At 42.1% G+C, this 18239-nt stretch overlaps 1 protein-coding gene across 10 annotated transcripts in view; it reads left to right on the forward strand.

Moving 5' to 3' along the window:
- The window catches only part of ZNF566 (zinc finger protein 566), a 42042-nt gene that overhangs the window by 6533 nt on the left and 17270 nt on the right, over positions 1-18239 (forward strand). For 3 of the 10 annotated variants that reach the window (XM_025369157.1, XM_025369156.1, XM_025369158.1), the window contains exons 2-4: positions 5497-5564; positions 8625-8751; positions 9078-9173. The exons of 2 other annotated variants lie outside the window; for them this stretch is intronic. In XM_025369157.1, the coding sequence (XP_025224942.1) occupies positions 5556-5564; positions 8625-8751; positions 9078-9173 (232 nt within the window). In that variant the 5' untranslated portion in view covers positions 5497-5555. Of the gene's footprint in view, positions 1-5496; positions 5565-8624; positions 8752-9074; positions 9174-18239 lie in introns of all 10 variants that reach the window. 5 more of the 10 variants (XM_025369160.1, XM_025369162.1, XM_025369155.1 and 2 more) reach the window with 4 other exon arrangements.

Here is an 18239-nt window from a genome sequence, read left to right on the forward strand (position 1 = left end):
TTTTTTTTTTTTTTTTTTTTTTTTTGAGACGGAGTCTGGCTCTGTCGCCCAGGCTGGAGTGCTGTGGCCGGATCTCAGCTCACTGCAAGCTCCGCCTCCCGGGTTTACGCCATTCTCCTGCCTCAGCCTCCGGAGTAGCTGGGACTACAGGAGCCCGCCACCTCGCCCGGCTAGTTTTTTGTATTTTTTAGTAGAGACGGGGTTTCACCGTGTTAGCCAGGATGGTCTCGATCTCCCGACCTCGTGATCCGCCCGTCTCGGCCTCCCAAAGTGCTGGGATTACAAGCTTGAGCCACCGCGCCCGGCCGTGATCATTTTTTTTTTTTTTTTTTTTTTTTTTTTGAGACGGAGTCTCGCTCTGTCACCCAGGCTGGACTGCAGTGGCCGGATCTCAGCTCACTGCAAGCTCCGCCTCCCGGGTTCACGCCATTCTCCGGCCTCAGCCTCCCGAGTAGCTGGGACTACAGGCGCCCGCCACCTCGCCCGGCTAGTTTTTTGTATTTCTTAATAGAGACGGGGTTTCACCGTGTTAGCCAGGATGGTCTCGATCTCCTGACCTCGTGATCCGCCCGTCTCGGCCTCCCAAAGTGCTGGGATTACAGGCTTGAGCCACCGCGCCCGGCCCCGTGATCATTTTTTTAAAGCTTCCCCCGGACCCCGCTTTCTGGCACCATAAGATATTCCAGGCTCATCTTGTATCTTCCCTCTTCCATCTCTGGGCTCAGCAATTTCTCCAAGCAGTGTTAGTTTCTTTTATTGGAGAATGAATTTTTAGACCAAGATCTGGGCACTTGGTGTGCTTATTACTACTGGTGTGTCTTTGCTCTGGTTCTGGTCAGTGCAGACAGTGAGAAAATACACAAATGTCTATACACACATTTATGTCTATTTATTTATATGTTAAAAACACACCAGTTTACACTCATATGTTCAATTCTATTCCAGTACCACAGGATATTTTTTTCCCCCAAGAACTATGAAATATCTGAGATTTTACCCTAGTTGTAAGCCAGTAAGTTAGCTTGTCAGTATCACAGATACATTCAGAAGACATTAGACTTCTGAGTCAGAGACAAAGGATGCTTTGTTGCTCATGGCAATCTTCAGAATATCTACATTCTCTTGGCACTGGTTCAGTCATACACCCAGGATTATGCAAAATACATGGTTATCTGTGTGTTGCCTTGACCCTAGGAAACCTGAATTTTTTATAATGGGAAGTTAGAATGCCTACCCTTTGCTGTAGAAGGAGATGAACTCTGTCTTCCAAGGCCGTTCACTGTATAAACAACTTGGCAAAATAGTGCAGAACAAAAGCACTTAGTACCTCTGCTTGCAAGATACGCAGAAACATGCAAGACCCGTGGAGAATTGTCTCCCATCAAATTTAGCCATTTGCTGGTTACTTCATTTTCCAACAGAGAGAAATCTGCTTCTCAGAATCAATAATTAGCGCTATCCTAGAATACATTCAAATTAGTTCAGAGTTGCTAACCCGGACCTGTGTAAAAAACAAATTTACTAACTACAGTAGAGAATCTCTGTGTAGCTCTTTTCTTTAAGCTTATAGTATATAGTAAAAAACATCCTCCAAAGTTACTCAATTTAGTTATTTTCTTTGCCACTTTTTTCAGTGTGGTTTTGCTACTCATTTTTCTTACATTTAAAGATCATTCGTTGCATTTGGGTTCCCCCACATCCTGGTTGATTGTAGCAGGCTACACTATTTTGAATGTGAAAACATTCACCGGGCATGGTGGCTCATGCCTGTAATCCCAGCACTTTGGGAGGCCAAGGCAGGCAGATCACCTGAGGTCAGGAATTTGAGACCAGCGTGGCCAACATGTTGAAACCCTGTCTCCACTAAAAATACAAAAATTAGCTGGGCATGGTGGTAATCCCAGCTACTCTGGAGGCTGAGGTGGGAGAATCACTTGAACCTGGGAGGCAGAGATTGCAGTAAACCAAGATCATGCCACTGCACTCCAGCCTGTGTGACAGAGTGAGACAAGGAAGGAAGGAAGGAAGGAAGGAAGGAAGGAAGGAAGGAAGGAAGGAAGGAAGGANGGAAGGAAGGAAGGAAGGAAGGAAGGAAGGAAGGAAGGAAGGAAGGAGGGAGGGAGGGAGGGAGGGAGGGAGGGAGGGAGGGAGGGAAGGTAGGTAGGTAGGTTGCATGGAGTCTTTCTCATAAATCAGGTGACAGTATATACATGTGGCTATGTGGCTGTCTTTCTGGACTCTGTATTGTTTGGTTTTATTTATTCTCTTCTATGGACTGCTCTCTTGAAATCTGTAGTTTTAGTCCTCCTACTTTTTTTCTTTTCCAAACTATCTTGGCTATTATAAGCTCTTCCAATTTCCAAATAAATGTTAGAATCAACTTGCTAATTTTTACCTTATACCCCCCAAAGCCTTGCTGGGGTTTTGTTTACGTAATCTATGTGTTCATTTTGGGGCCCGATGCAGTGGCTCACATCTGTAATCCCAGCACTTTGGGAGGCCAAGGCTGGAGGATTGCTTGAGCCCTGGAGTTTAAGACAAGCCTGGGCAACATAGTGAGACCCTGTCTCTACCAAAAAAAAAAAAAAAAACCTAAAACCAAGCAAACACGCAAACAAACAAAGAAACAAAACCCCAAACACATAGCTGGACTTGATGGTGTGCTTCTACTCCCAGCTTCTCAGCAGCCTGGGGTGGGAGAATCGCTTGAGCCCCTCAGGTTGAGGCTACAGCGAGCTTTGATTGTGCCACGGCACTCCGGCCTGGATGACAAAGCAAGACCCTATCTCAAAACAAAAACAAAAACTGTGTTCATTTTGGGAGAATTGACATCAATATTCAGTCTATAGTACATATGGTATATGTCTACATTTGTTAAGATCCTTAATTTCTCTTACCAATTTGTTGTCGTTGTTAGCAACATTTTTTGCTAGCTTTATACCTGGGTATTTGATGTTTATTATCGAAACTCTGAATAGTATTTACATTTTTAAAAAATTTCCAATTACTCGTTACTAGAAATGCAATTGATTTTTGTCTATTGGCCCTATATGAGACCATGTTATTTAATTCACTTGCTAATTTTAAGAGTTTATTGATTATTTAGGATTTTCTATGTCTGCAACTTATCATCTGTGAATAATGATCGTTTTATTTCTTTCCTACCGATCTTTGTACCTTTTATTTCTTCATCATGCCCTATTGTACTGACCAAGCCCTTTAGTACATTGTTAAAAAGAAATGATAATAATACACATTATTCTTTTTTTCCTGGATTCAGGGGGACATTTTTCAGTGTTTCAACATTAGGTATAATATTAACTCTAGGATTTGATATTTTCCTACATACAAGCTAATACATTAGCCTGTTAGTTTCATGAATGCTGGCAGAAAACATGAGACTCCTGGATCAGAGACAAAGACTTAATTACTCATGGCACAGCAAGCAGCATAGGCATCAGTGTTCATCAGTTCCTCTTTCTTTCAGCTCCCATGGGGACAACATGAGGGTCTATATGGATGCTATTCATGCAGTGCACAGGCATAGCCACTGAGGAACACTGAGCCTGGATAATCCATTGCTTTTATAGTCAGCAGTAAGCAAGCCTGCTGTTTGTGCTCTTACCTCTTCTCTCAAGGTTATCAGCTGCATAAATAACCCTGGGAAATAAGTAGTTAGAATCTTGCATTCTAGGCATACCCAGCAAGATGCCTAAGAATGTGAGAGACCCACGGTGACTGTCTTTCCCAACAGTAGGTATTTTGTAGATGCTACTCATCAAGTTGAGGAAGTTTTCTTTCTCATTTCGTTAAGACTTTTTTTTTTTTTTTTTTTACATTAATGAGGGCTGAATTTAAAAGAGAGGAGCAGATCCCCCATGCAAAAATTCAGTCTGGGAGGCTGCCCTCTGGGGCAAAGATAAGGAGTGTTGAGAATGCAACAAGCATGGTATGGAGCTGTTGAAGTGGGAATGTTTCATGCCATCCTGCTTGGAAGGTACAGCATTTGAAGACATCCCTTTAACCAGAGGAAGGCCAGGAGGAGAGACCAGAAAGGAGGGCTTAAAGTGAGCACTATACAAGAAGGAACTCTGTTCCCAGACCTTTCTGGATAATTTTTGACTCTTTAGTATCTAGCACGATGCCTGGCTATTATATATCATAGGCTATTTGGTTGATAAAAGAATACTAAGAGCGTAATATGTAGTAGTGATAATAATAATATCAAAGGGTGCATTTAGGTTTTAAAGAAGAGACACTTGTATTCCTTTGGTATTCATCTGGGGAAGTACAGTGAGTGAGTGCCTGTGAGTAGAGGAAACCGTGAGGTAATTGACAACATGGTGCTACTTTCTGGGTGGTCAGTTTTACATGAAATAATTGATGAATTGTTTAATGATCAGGAAGCTTGGTGCATAGAGATTAATAGTGCTCTTTATAGTTTGTATAATTTTAAGTTTATTAAGTTCTTGTAGCTGATAAGCAAAACACCAAAGTTTTCGTAAACATTTAAATGTTGATCACTAATTCAGTTCTTCCCCTTAAACAATGTAGTCTTCCTTTAGTATAACTTATTCTTTCAGGCACTTTAAACATCTTAAAGTGAAGATGTTTATAAAGAATACACACAAGGCTGGGTGCGGTGACTCACACCTGTAATCCCAGCACTTTGGGAGGTCAAGGTGGGAGGATCACCTGAGGTCAGGAGTTTGAGACCAACCTGGCCAACATGGTGAAACCCCATCTCTGCTAAAAATACAAAATTGAGACGGACATGGTGGCGGAAGCCTGTAATCCCAGCTACTCAGGAGGCTGAGGCAGGAGAATACCTGGAACATGGGAAGTAGAGGTTGCAGTGAGCTAAGATCCTGCCACGGCACTCCAGCCTGGGTGATAGAGCAAGACTCCATCTCCAAAAAAAGAAAAAAAAAAAGAATAACATACAATTGGCCAGATGGGGTGGCTCACGCCTGTAATCCCAGCACTTTGGGAGGCCGAGACGGGCGGATCACGAGGTCAGGAGCTCGAGACCATCCTGGCTAACCCAGTAAAACCCCGTCTCTACTAAAAAATACAAAAAACTAGCCGGGCGAGGTGGCAGGCGCCTGTAGTCCCAGCTACTCGGGAGGCTGAGGCCGGAGAATGGCGTGAACCCGGGAGGCGGAGCTTGCAGTGAGCTGAGATCCGTCCACTGCACTCCAGCCTGGGCGACAGAGCGAGACTCTGTCTCAAAAAAAAAAAAAAAAAAAATCTTTATATGTGTGTATGTGTGTGTATATAAACATGTATTTTCCAAGCCATGTTGAGTTGCCCTAATCCATCCTGTTCCAGTTATAGCCTGGTATCTTTGAAGCTAGGGATGATAGAGACATTTGCCCATTCTCCTCACTGATACCCTGCAAGCGTTTCTGAAGCATGAACAGAAGGGAAATGATCATTCTGGGCTGGAGCTGTGAGGAAAGTGGGGTCTTATCTATCTTCTTTTGCCTCTCCCAGCTCTACTCTTCTCCAAAAGAAGAGCCAAGAGAAGGTCCTTTTCTACAAATATCAGAGCCATGGCTCAGGTGAGATACTGTTTCCTTTTGCTCAGATAGAGTGATTTTTACCTCTAGTACCTGTAAACATTTGTTTTCCTCATTATGATGCTTTTTGATGTTAGAAAAACAACACCTTTCAGAAAGTTTGGTTATGAGCAATGCCGGAATTTTGCTGTAAAGGAAAGGATCTCTAACAGGCCAATTCATAGAAAAAAAAGAATTGCTTAGATAATCATTGTTAGAAAATTTACACACACACCCCCTTTTTTTTTTTATTTGAAACGGAGTCTCGCTCTGTCTTCTAGGCTGGAGTACAGTGGCACAATCTCAGCTCACTGCCACCTCTGCCTCCCGGGTTCAAGTGATTCTCTTACTTCGGCCTCCTAAGTAGCTGGGATTACAGGCGCCCACCACCACACCCAGCTAATTTTTGTATTTTTGGTAGAGATGAGGTTTTGCCATGTTGTCCAGGCTGGCCTCGAACTCCTGACCTCAAGCAATCCACCTGCCTCAGCCTCCCAACGAGCTGGGATTACAGGCATGAGCCACTGTGCCCAGCAAAAAATTTATATTCTTAACTCACAGTTACGTATTAGTCAGCCAAGTGGTTGAATAACAAATTTCTCTGAAGAAGTTTTAATTTAGATTAATGTCCATCAGAAAATCCCCTATCAATTGCATCAAGAATACTTATTTCTTTCCATAAAGAGATTAAGAATTATGTAATGTAAAAATGATCTGACCCAGATCAGGTGTGGAATAATTTTTTTACACTGGTTTCCAGGGCCCCCTGTCAGGAAAAGGACATGCATTTCCTCCTAAACAACTCCAGTCTCCTCTCCAGTTACCCCCGCTTTTAAACAATGTTTAGATACTCGTTTACAAAGTCCTTCAGCATCTCCTATCTCAGGCTTCTACCAAAAATCCTGATAGGACAGAAATGTGTTCCCCACATTGAATTAATATGAATCTAATTTGCTTGGACAGTGATTTGATGGGATGAAAATAAGTAATTAGGGGCACCTTATAGGGAAAAGCCCTCATTAGCTCCGTAGACCTGGGTTTTCCAATAAGAAAATACATGCTGTGGTTTTGTTTGATTTCAGTCCTAGTACAGGGCAAGGCCTCCTGGTTAATGAGCCTTTTATGTTCGAGAGTGTGACTAGTGATTCGTACAAAGCTCTCACACCTCACTAAGCATCCATGAAAAATTGACGTCAGTGGCCAAATGTGGTGACTCACACCTGTAATTCCAGCATTTTGGGAGGTTGAGGCTGGTGGTTTGCTTGAACCCAGGTGACTAGCCTGGGCAACATGGCAAACCCCGTCTCTACAAAAAATACAAAAATTAGCCAGGCCTGTTGGTGCACGCCTGTAGTCCCAGCTACTCGGGAGGATCACATGAGCCCAGGAAGTCATGGCTGCAGTGAGATGTGATCATGCCACTGCACTTCAGCCTGGGTGACAGAAGAAGACCCTGTTTGAAAAACAAAAACAATGATGTCACTAATACCAACGGTGAAACTGGATCATCCCTTCACTAATTTTCTGTAGCTTAGTTATAAGGGGAATTTACAGCTGGGCAGTAGGTGGTTATAAATAAGATTGGGCCAGTGTTGGAGAGGTCTTTAAAGATCACCTGCAGCCTGAATTTCTAAAGGCCAAAGAACAGATATCATTTATAGGCTTATAATAAATATTATTCAAATTATGTTACAACAAATTTGAATAGTATTTGTTTTAACAAGGAACATTTATTATTGTATAATAGTCTGGCATAGGAATGGATCAGAGTCTTAAATTATATGCTAATTTTATTTTCTAAGATACAAATTTTTTACAAGTAATTTTACACATGTCTACAAGGGAAGTAGTTCATTTCTGGTTTTGTCCCATTACCAGTCCCACTCCAAGCAACTCTTGAAAATTGGTTTACTACCATTTTTTGATAAACCCACTTTAGTCATTATCTCTTGATTGATTGCAAAGTTAAAGGGAACATTGTATTCCCATACTGCACTTTCATTTTTCCTGACTGTTACCATATCACTGTTTTTGGTTAAATCAACAGTATACACCTTGTTATGGCTGCAAATATTATTCTCTGCCAAGCAAGCTCATAGTTTTGTTCCACACAAACCTTCATTTTCCTGGGGTTAATTGCTTTCCCCCCATTTGCTTAGTCATTTGTGTGTTTACATCCAGAATCTCCAGCATCACTGCCACAGGCCAGTCAATACGTTTTCCCTCTGGTCAGACACATCAGTTCCTTTTGATGTAGAGACTTGCTTCCCCATTTCCTGTGTCCTTGTTCCCATCTGGTCTGGTTTACTCTATCAGTCACAGCTTTCCTGAGACTTTACCTATTTCCTGAATCCTATGTTGTCTTCTTTTTTTATTTACTCCCTCGTTTTTGTGGAGCATATCCTCTAGAAGTTTCCGAAGAAACTCTTCTTGAGTCCTTGGATGTCTACAAATGTCTTTTCTCAACACTCAAAACAGAATGATAGTTTGTTTATGAAAGTCTAGGTCAGAGTTTATTTTCTCCATATTGAATATTGAAGAATTGTTCTTATTGTTTCTCGCTTTTAGAGGTGTTCTTGAGAATTCCATTGCCCCTCTAATTTTCAATGCCTTTTATATGACCTGCTCTTCGCTCTGGAGGCTTTTAATGTCTTGTCTTTATCCCTTATTCTGAAATTTGACTTTCAGCTATTTGGGAAAAGAGAGGGAGACAGATCAAATGTATTGTTGATTTATTATATGACAGGTATAGTGCAAGGCATTGCATATACAATTTCATTTAATTGGGAAAGCCCTCTTAGCTGAATTTTTATACCTTCCCAACCTTGTTTGGATAATGGAGGTATCCTCCCGTACTCAGGCAGTTTCATTTGGAGGAAAAAGAATGACATGGAAACCCAGTGATTCAGTTGTGCTTATTTGATTACAGTCCTCCACTGCATCCCAGGCATTCGTATGCTATGTTTTACTTCCTCTACCTTAATCTTTTTCTTCTCTCTTTCCTTCATAAAAATACTTTTTTTTTTTTAATTAATCAAGTCATATACGTGGTTATTGTTCCAGGAGTCAGTGATGTTCAGTGATGTGTCCATAGACTTCTCTCAGGAGGAGTGGGAGTGCCTGAATGATGATCAGAGAGATTTATACAGAGATGTGATGTTGGAGAATTACAGCAACCTGGTTTCAATGGGTAAGGACATCTGTCCATAGTAATTTAGATTCTGCACTTGGAAGGGCTACTTCCTCCAATGTGAAATGCTCACCTGGCTTTCAAAAACCAGTCAAATTTTGACATCCTGTTCTCACAGGAATGTTCTGAATATGGTAGAGTTAGAAAAAGGAAGCTGCATTGAGTTTCGGGGGATGTTTTACATCTTCCGTTATGTTTCACAAGTCCGTTGTACCTCTCTTTGACTCTTCTCGCAGTGCTATGTCTTTCTTTATAATGAAGGGACTGGATTTGAATTCTAGGATATTCTCATGATAAATTTGTTTTGTTACTTCTTTTATAAGCAGGGCATTCTATTTCTAAACCAAATGTGATCTCCTACTTGGAGCAAGGGAAGGAGCCCTGGTTGGTTGACAGAGAGCTAACAAGAGGCCAGTGGCCAGGTAAGTGAGGCACAGCAGGTAATGTGTGATTTGGCCAGTAGAGAGACTGCGTCTTTTAGATGCTATCTGGGAAACTCTCCTCAAAGGCTTTTGGCCTGTTGTGCAAATGTAAGACCTTTTCTACATGAGCTTTCAAATGATCCTACCTTTCCCCCTTACCTAACACACTTTGCCTGCTTTTCTTCTCTTATTCTTCTCTCTCAGTTCTAACCAGCTGGTGCCCTCCTCTACCCTTTCTAGTGATATTCCTTTCTATCCATATTTTGGGCCCATTTCCTTCCTAGCTTTTCATCCCCCTTTGTATTTAGTCTAATAAAAGCATCACTGTCTCCAGAAAGAGATGTTTTCCTGCACTGCCCGAGACTTATTTTCTTTTACTAAGTTTTTTTGGGATGGGGTTTATGCCCTCATTGATTCATTAATATTTTTTACCAACATCTACTGATTTTCTAACATGTATAAGGCACTCGGCTAGGTGCTGCAGAGTTTAAAAAAGGAATAAGCAATTTCAGAACTTACTGCCTAGTAGAAGTACTAGAACATGTCTACAAATAACTTCTACAAAATAGAACCACCATAAGTGAAGTTAAAATAGGGAGCTTAGCAGAAAGCGAGGGCTAACGATGTAGAAGAGGAGTTGATCCACATAGAAGTCATAGGGGGAGATTTTGGTTGTGAGCGTCATTGACTTTATATAGAGGGTTGGAAATAAAGGGCTTGTGTCTCCATGGAGAAGGTAAGAGCTGGCAAAGAGAGATTTGGTATGAAGGGGAGGACAGCACATTCATTCATTTAGTTTATGTTTCTGGAGTGCCTATGGTATGCCCAGCACTATTCTCAACACTGAGGTTACAGTAATGAATAGAACATGCGTGATTGGGTGCAGTGACTCACGCCTGTAATCCCAGCCCTTCGGGAGGCTGAGGCAGGAGGATTGCCTGAGGTCAGGAGTTTGAGACCAGCCTGGCCAACATGATGAAACCCCATCTCTACTAAAAAATACAAAAATCAGCCAGGTGTGGTGGCAGGCACCTATAATCCCAGCTACTCAGGAGGTTGAGGCAGGAGAATCACTTGAACCCAAGAGGTGGAGGTCGCAGTGAGCCAAGATCATGCCACTGCACTCCAGCCTGAAAAAAAGAAAAAAAAGAACGTGCATAATCTGTGTTCCCACAGCCTACCCCACAGTGTAGGGAGAGATATGAAAATAGATGAATATATAACATACCAGGTAATAGTAAATACTAAAAAGAAATAAGAAGTAGAGGAAAGGGATAAAGGATGATATTTTATGTGAAGAAGCAAGAGAAATTTACCATATCTTACCAAATGATATGGTAACATTTGGGCAGAGACCCAAAGAAGTACCACGGTAAGTCATTGTATATGGGTACTAGGCAGAAGACTGCTCCAGATGGAGGAACGCAGACCTTCAAAGGCCTGAGGCAACTGTGCATTGGCTGTGTTTGAGGAGCAGCACCAGAGGGCAGTGACTGGTAGCAGAAGGGTACATGGGTGGGAGATGAGATCAAAGAGGCAGGAGTGGGAAAGAGTGGGTCAGTTTATGTACAGTCTGCCATACAGGCCATGGGAAATCTTTTCATTCTAAGGCAAGAAGTCATCAGAAGGCTCTGCACCTAGAAATGGCTTGATGCAACTTATTTTTTTGTTTGTGTTTTTTTTTTGGAGACAGAGTCTTGCTCTGTTGCCCAGGCTGGAGTGCAGTGGCATGATCTCAGCTCACTGCAACCTCCACTTCCCAGGTTCAAGTGATTCTCCTGCCTCAGCCCCCTGAGTAGCTGGGATTACAGGCGCATGCCACCACGCCCGGCTAATTTTTTTGTATTTTTTTAGTAGAGATGGGGTTTCACCATGTTAGCCAGGATGATCTCGATCTCCTGACCTTGTGATCTGCCCACCTCAGCCTCCCAAAGCGCTGGGATTATAGGCGTGAGCCACCATGCCTGGCCATGTTTTTGTTTGAGATGGAGTCTTGCTCTGTCGCCCAGGCTGGAGTGCAGTGGCATGATCTTGGCTCACTGCAACCTCCACCTCCTGGGCTCAAGCGATTCTCGTGCCTCATCCTCCGGAGTAGCTGGGATTACAGGCGCCCGCCACCACGCCCAGCTAATTTTTGTATTTTAGTAGAGACAGTGTTTCACCATGTTGGCCAGGCTGGTCTCGAAATCCTGACCTCAAGTAATCCTCCCACCTCAGCCTCCCAACGTACTGGGATTACAGGTGTGAGCCACTGCACCTGAACTTGATGCAACATGTGTTTTAAAAGGATTTCCCTAACTGCTTTGTAGGAGACAAGGTTGGAAGCAGAGTGGCTGTTTAGCAGATTTTTATAGTAGTCTGGTTGGAATACAGTGATGGCTCAGAGACCATTGAAATGTTATCAGTGGCAGTGGAAGGAAGCGGTGGGTTTGAAATCTTTTCAAGGAAGAGTTAGCAGGATTCAGTCTTGGAGTATAAGAGGAAAAGGATTCATGCTTCTTAGGGAGAGCCTATGGAAGAATGGGCTTTGTAATTACTGAAATGGGGAAAGAGTAGATTGGGGGGTTGCAAAATCAAGGGTGGGTTCGCTTATGTTAAGCTTCAGTTGCTTATTGGACGCAGCATAGATGCCATGCAGGCAGTTCAGTATAGAAGTCTGGAACTGGGAGGTCAGATCAGCGTTGGAGGAAAATTTGGAGAGCCTTCAATATAGAGATATAGAGTCTTGTGACTGGATGAAATCTCCTAGGGAATAAATATAGCAAGGACAGAAACCTGAAGCACCCTAATACCTAGAGGTTTACAGCAGGAGAAGATATGGCAAGGAAATGTAGGTTGAGAAGACAGCAGGATGGAAGGTGAACTCAGGAACTCAGAAAGAAAAGTACCAGAAAGATCTGGCCATGAAGATTAGATAGGTATGTAATAGTTTCTACATGCATTTTCTCATATAATTCTGTTTTTTTTCTTTTAGTACAGTTCAAGTACTTATACTTACATAGTTAGGCTGCTTTCTAATCAATGCTTGTTTGTAAAAGCACCATTCTTTATGCATATGTCCATTCTTTATGTAAAAGCACAACTTTATGCATATAAATTTTTCTGTATTTGCTTAGGATAGATTCTCAGAGACAAGATATTTCTGAAACTTTCAGACACTCACAATGTTTGGTAGTATTCATTTCATTGTACTCTTTAAGAATGGTTAATTTTTATTTGAAATAAATGTTTTCGCTCATTTATTTTACAAGTCATAGAATGTTGTTTTTCATTGTGAAAATTTTCAAAACTACATGCCACTCATCTACCCCTATTGTTGCACAAATATTTTCTTTTTTTTTCTTTGTTTTCGAGATGGAGTTTTGCTCTTGTTACCCAGGCTGGAGTGTAATGGTGTGATCTCAGCTCACTGCAACCTCCGCCTCCCGGGTTCAAGCGATTCTCCTGCCTCAGCCTCCCGAGTAGTGGGGATTACAGGCACCCGCCACCATGCCTGGCAAATTTTATTGTATTTTTCATAGAGATGGGGTTTCACCAGCTTGACCAAGCTGGTCTCGAACTCCTGACCTCAAGTGATCCACTTGCCTTGTCCTCCCAAATTCTGGGATTGCAGATGTAAGCCACCGCACCCCACCGCAGATAATTTCAAGTAAATCCAGAACCTCATGTCATTTCACCCTTGCATAATCTCATTATGTAATTCTAAAAAATATGGATATTTTCTCCCTTATGTAACTTTAATGCAAAGTTATATAAATTTTATAAGTTATATAAATTTTACAGTGATTTCTTCGTATACTGGATTGCTTTATTGTCGTTATATTGAGTACTTGTGAGAGTGGACGTTTTCACCATAGCATAATTAACTTGTTCATTTCTATATTTCATACTTTTAATCTGTTACTGAGTTTATTCTTTCAGTTTTTATGGACTTTGCAAAATAATAACATTTACCTATTGGTTTCCAGAGGGTGCTTTTACTTTTTTTTTGAAACAGGGTCTCACTCTTGCCCAGGCTGGAGGACAGTGGTACTATCATGGCTCACTGCAGTCTTGACCACCTCTTAGGCTCACGTGATCCCCCCACCTCAGCCTCCTGGGTAGATGGGACTACAGGTGCATGCCACCACACCTGGTTAATTTTTTGTATTTTTTGTAGAGATGGGGTTTTGCCATGTTGCCCAGGCTGGTCTGGAACTCCTGGGCTCAAGTGATCCCACTGCCTCAGGCTCCAAAAGTGCTGGGATTACAGGCATGAGCCACTGCTCCCAACCTAGCTGCCTAATTTTTTAGTTTTTTTGAGACAGAGTCTAGCTCTGTGATCCAGGCTGGAGTGTAATGGCATGATCTGGGTTCACTGCAACTTCTGCCTCCAAGATTGAAGCAATTCTCATGCCTTAGCCTCCCGAATTGCAAGGATTACAGGCATGCACCACCATACCCAGCTAATTTTTGTATTTTTAGTAGAGACAGGGTTTTGCCATGTTGGCCAGGCTGGTCTCTAACTCCTGGCCTCAAGTGATCCTCCCACCTGAACCTCCCAAAGTGTTAGGATTACAGGAGGGAGCCACCTCGCTCAGCCGAGCTGCCTAATTTTAACTTTTCTTCAACACTTGTATTTGTTTACAGTTTCACCAGCAGTATATGAACATTCCCATTGTTGCACATGCTTCCTAATATACGGTATTATCAAACTTTGATTTTTTTTTTTTTTTTGAGATGGAGTTTCGCTCTTGTTGCCCAGGCTGGAGTGCAATGACACGATCTTGGCTCACTGCAACCTCTGCCTCCCAGGTTCAAGTGATTCTTCTGCCTCAGCCTCCGAAGTAGCTGGGATTACAGGCATGCGCCACCACGCCTGGCTAATTTTGTATTTTTAGTAGAGATGGGGTTTCTCCCTGTTGGTCAGGCTGCTCTCAAACTCCTGACCTCAGGTGATCTGCCTGCCTCGGCCTCCCAAAGTGCTGGGATTATAGGCATGAGCTACCACACCCAGCCCAAACTTTGATTTTTATCAGTTAGTGAGTGTATAATAATAATTCGGTATGGTTTTAATTTACATTTCCGTCTTTTTTTTTTCTCTTTTTTTTTTTAATTTGAGATGGAGTCTTGCTCTGTCACTCAGGCTGGAGTACAGTGACACGATCTTGGCTCACTGCAACCTCTACCTCTCAGGTTCAAGCAATTCTCTCACCTCAGCCTCCCAAGTAGCTAGAATTATAAACACATGCCACCATGCCCGGCTAATTTTTATATTTTTAGTAGAGATATGGTTTCACCATGTTGGCCAGGCTGATCTTGAACTCCTGACCTCAAGTGATCCACCTGTGTCAGCCTCCCAAAGTACTGGGATTACAGTCTTCAGCCACCGTGCCCGGCCACGTTTCTTTCTTTACTGATGAGTTTTAGCACACATTTTCATGTCATTTTTAGTTTTTGGAAATTCTTTTTTTTTTTTTTTTTTTTTTTTGGAAACGGAGTCTCACATTGTTGCCCAGGCTAGAGTGCAGTGGTGAGATCTTGGCTCACTGCAAACTCCGCCTCTCAGGTTCAAGCGATTCTCCTGCCTCAGCCTCCAGAGTAGCTGGGATTACAGGTGCCCACCACCATGCCCAGCTAATTTTTTGTATTTTTAGTAGAGACAGGGTTTCACTGTGTTGGCCAGGCTGGCCTTGAACTCCTGACCTTGTGATCAGCCTGTCTCAGCCTCCCAAAGTGCTGGGATTGCAGGTGTGAGCCAACACGCCCAGCTGAAATTCTTTAGTGAATTGCCTGCTCAAATCTTTTGCCTGTTTTTCTGTTGAATTGTCTGTATTTTTCTTTTTTATTTTATTTTACTTTATTTTTTTTGAGATGGAGTCTTGCTCTGTCCCTCAGGCTGGAGTGCAGTGGTGCAATCTTGGCTCACTGCAAGCTCCACCTCCTGCGTTCACACCATTCTCCTGCCTCAGCCTCCCGAGTAGCTGGGACTACAGGCGCCCGCCACCACATCCGGCTAATTTTTTTGTATTTTTAGTAGAAACGGGGTTTCACTGTGTTAGCCAGGATGGTCTCAATCTCCTGACCTCATGATCTGCCTGCCTTGGCCTCCCAAAGTGCTGGGATTACAGGCTTGAGCCACCGCGCCTGGCTGTCTGTATTTTTCTTTTTTTTTTTTTTTTTTTTTTTTTTTGAGACGGAGTCTCGCTCTGTCGCCCGGGCTGGAGTGCAGTGGCCGGATCTCAGCTCACTGCAAGCTCCGCCTCCCGGGTTTATGCCATTCTCCTGCCTCAGCCTCCCAAGTAACTGGGACTACAGGCGCCCGCCATCTCGCCCGGCTAGTTTTTTGTATTTTTTAGTAGAGACGGGGTTTCACCGTGTTCGCCAGGATGGTCTCGATCTTCTGACCTCGTGATCCACCCGTCTCGGCCTCCCAAAGTGCTGGGATTACAGGCTTGAGCCACCGCGCCCGGCCTGTATTTTTCTTAATAATGTGTAAGGGTTCTTTATATTTTCTGCTTATGGAACTTTGCATGTTCTACAAACTACAAGTCTCTTTTTCTACTCTGAATTGAATTTAGCTCTCTTTATGGTTTTCTTTTCTGTGAGCAGAAGTTTTTAATGATTACTGTAGTCAAATGTATCCATCTTTTCTTTTATGCTTCACACTTCTAGGGACTTAAGAAATTCTTCCTTAGCCTATATTTGAATCTTGTATAAATGGAATCACCGCATATGTATAGTCAGCCCTTCCTATGCGTGGATTCTGCATCCACAGACTCAACCAATCATGGATGTAAAATACATATAGTTGGCCCTCTGTATTAACAGGTTGAGAGCCATAGTTGGTTGAAACCAACTTACTGTGCTATTTTGTATAAGGGACTTGAGCATCTGCAGATTTTGGTGTCTGCCATGATCCTGGAACCAAACCTCAACCCTCCTCACCCCTCCCACCCGGTACAGAGGGCCAGCTGTACATTGTTGTCTTTGTAAATATATCTTTGCCTGCCACAAGGCCATGAAGATATTCTCCACTGTTTTCTTTCTGATAGACGATTCTTGTTCCTTTCCATTAGAGAAAAATGTTTTCCTCTAACAGGCTAAATTTTTACTGTGATAAATTCAGATATGGTTAGCTTTATTCCCCTTATGCTTTGCCTCTGGTAGCATTTTTCAATCTGAGGACTTACCTCTTTTTTTGTGTGTGTGATAGGAAATTCTTAGTAGTCATCTCTTCAAATATTGCCTTGTTACCATTTCCTTTTTTCCTTCTGTTAGACTGACATAAAACGTCTGTATTATCTCCTGTGTCTCTTACTCTTCATCTGTTTTTCCATTTATACTGCCTTTGTATATATTTCTTTGGCCCTCATTTGTATTGATTTGCTAATATATTCTGTAACAATGACCTTTACACTTTTGAACCCGTCCATTAAAATTTTCCCTTAAAATGGTATTTATAAACATAGTAGAATATATAGCATGTATATACATAAACATATTATTATGGCAATAATATTTACATCTGCAGACTTACATGTGCAAGAGATTTGTTAGGAAATATACTTAGGAATACCATTGCGGGATCTTGGTGTACATGCTTACTCAGCTTTGCAAGGTGATGCCAAACTGTTTTCCAAGTGATGTATTAGTTTATGTGGGAAGTACTTTTGTTCCACCATCTCTCCTTATGATATTATAAGATTTTTTCATTTTTTAATAATCTGATTCATGAGTATGAAATCTTATTTTGTTGTTTTAAATTAAATTTCCCTGGTCGTTATTGAAGATGATTACCTTTCCATACGTTCATTGGTCATTAGTGTCTCTTCTGTGTAATGTCATTTTGATCCTTTTGTATTAGGCTAATTTGTCTTTTTCCTAAGATTTGTAGGAATTCCTTGTATAAATTCTAGATACTCATTTTCGGTCAATCACATGTTTTGTAGATATGTTTTCCAGTTTACATCTGTTTTATTCACTTTTGTTATGGTATCTTTTGATGAACAGTAATTATTTGTGTTAATATTGCCAAATTGTATGTTTAATGGTTAAATTATATGTTGCTTATAAACATTTTTATCTTTTTCCTGTATGCTTTATACTTTTTGGATCCTCAGAAACCTTTCCTAGCCCAATTTTCTATTTTAATTTCAAGATTTTTCTTTTTTTTTTTTTTTTTTTTGAGACTGAGTCTGGCTCTGTCCCCCAGGCTGGAGTGCAGTGGCCGGATCTCAGCTCACTGCAAGCTCCGCCTCCCGGGTTTACCTCATTCTCCTGCCTCAGCCTCCGGAGTAGCTAGGACCCCAGGCGCCCGCCACCTCGCCCGGCTAGTTTTTTGTATTTTTTAGTAGAGACGGGGTTTCACCGTGTTAGCCAGGATGGTCTCGATCTCCTGACCTTGTGATCCGCCCGTCTCAGCCTCCCAAAGTGCTGGGATTACAGGCTTGAGCCACCGCGCCCGGCCTTTTTTTTTTTTTTTTAGACAGAAAAAGTCAGACAGGCTAGAGTGCAGTGGAACAATCACGGCTCACTGCAGCTTCTACCTCCTAGGCTCAGGTGATCCTCCCACCTCAGCCTCCTGAGACTGAGACTGCAGGCACGTGCTGTCACTCCTGGCTAACTTTTTATATTTTTTGTAGAGACAGGGTTTTGCCATGTTGCCCATGCTGATCTCAAACTCCCAAGAATTTTTATGTTTTCGCTTTCTTATTAAAGCCCTATTAATGCAACTTTAATTGATTTTTATGAATAATATGAGATGGAGATCAGTTATTTTTCCTGTATAGAAAATGAATTGGCTGGGTGTGGTAGCTCATGCCTATAATCCCAGCACTTGGGGAGGTTAAGGCAGGAGGGTTGCTTGAGCCCAGAAATTCAAAACCAGCCTGGGTAACAGAGGGAAACACCGTCTCCTAAAAAAAAAAATTATGTTTCCCTCTCAAATGAAAACTCCATCTATTCTTCACTGATCAACAATGCTCCTCTGTCATATATTCAGATTTCATATATGCACGGGTATTTCTTGTTACATTGAGCCTTGTTATCCCTGCCTAAATTACTCATGTTTATATAACAAGTCTT

Source organism: Theropithecus gelada, chromosome 19 (assembly GCF_003255815.1).
Source record: "Theropithecus gelada isolate Dixy chromosome 19, Tgel_1.0, whole genome shotgun sequence".
Lineage (NCBI taxonomy): Eukaryota > Metazoa > Chordata > Mammalia > Primates > Cercopithecidae > Theropithecus > Theropithecus gelada.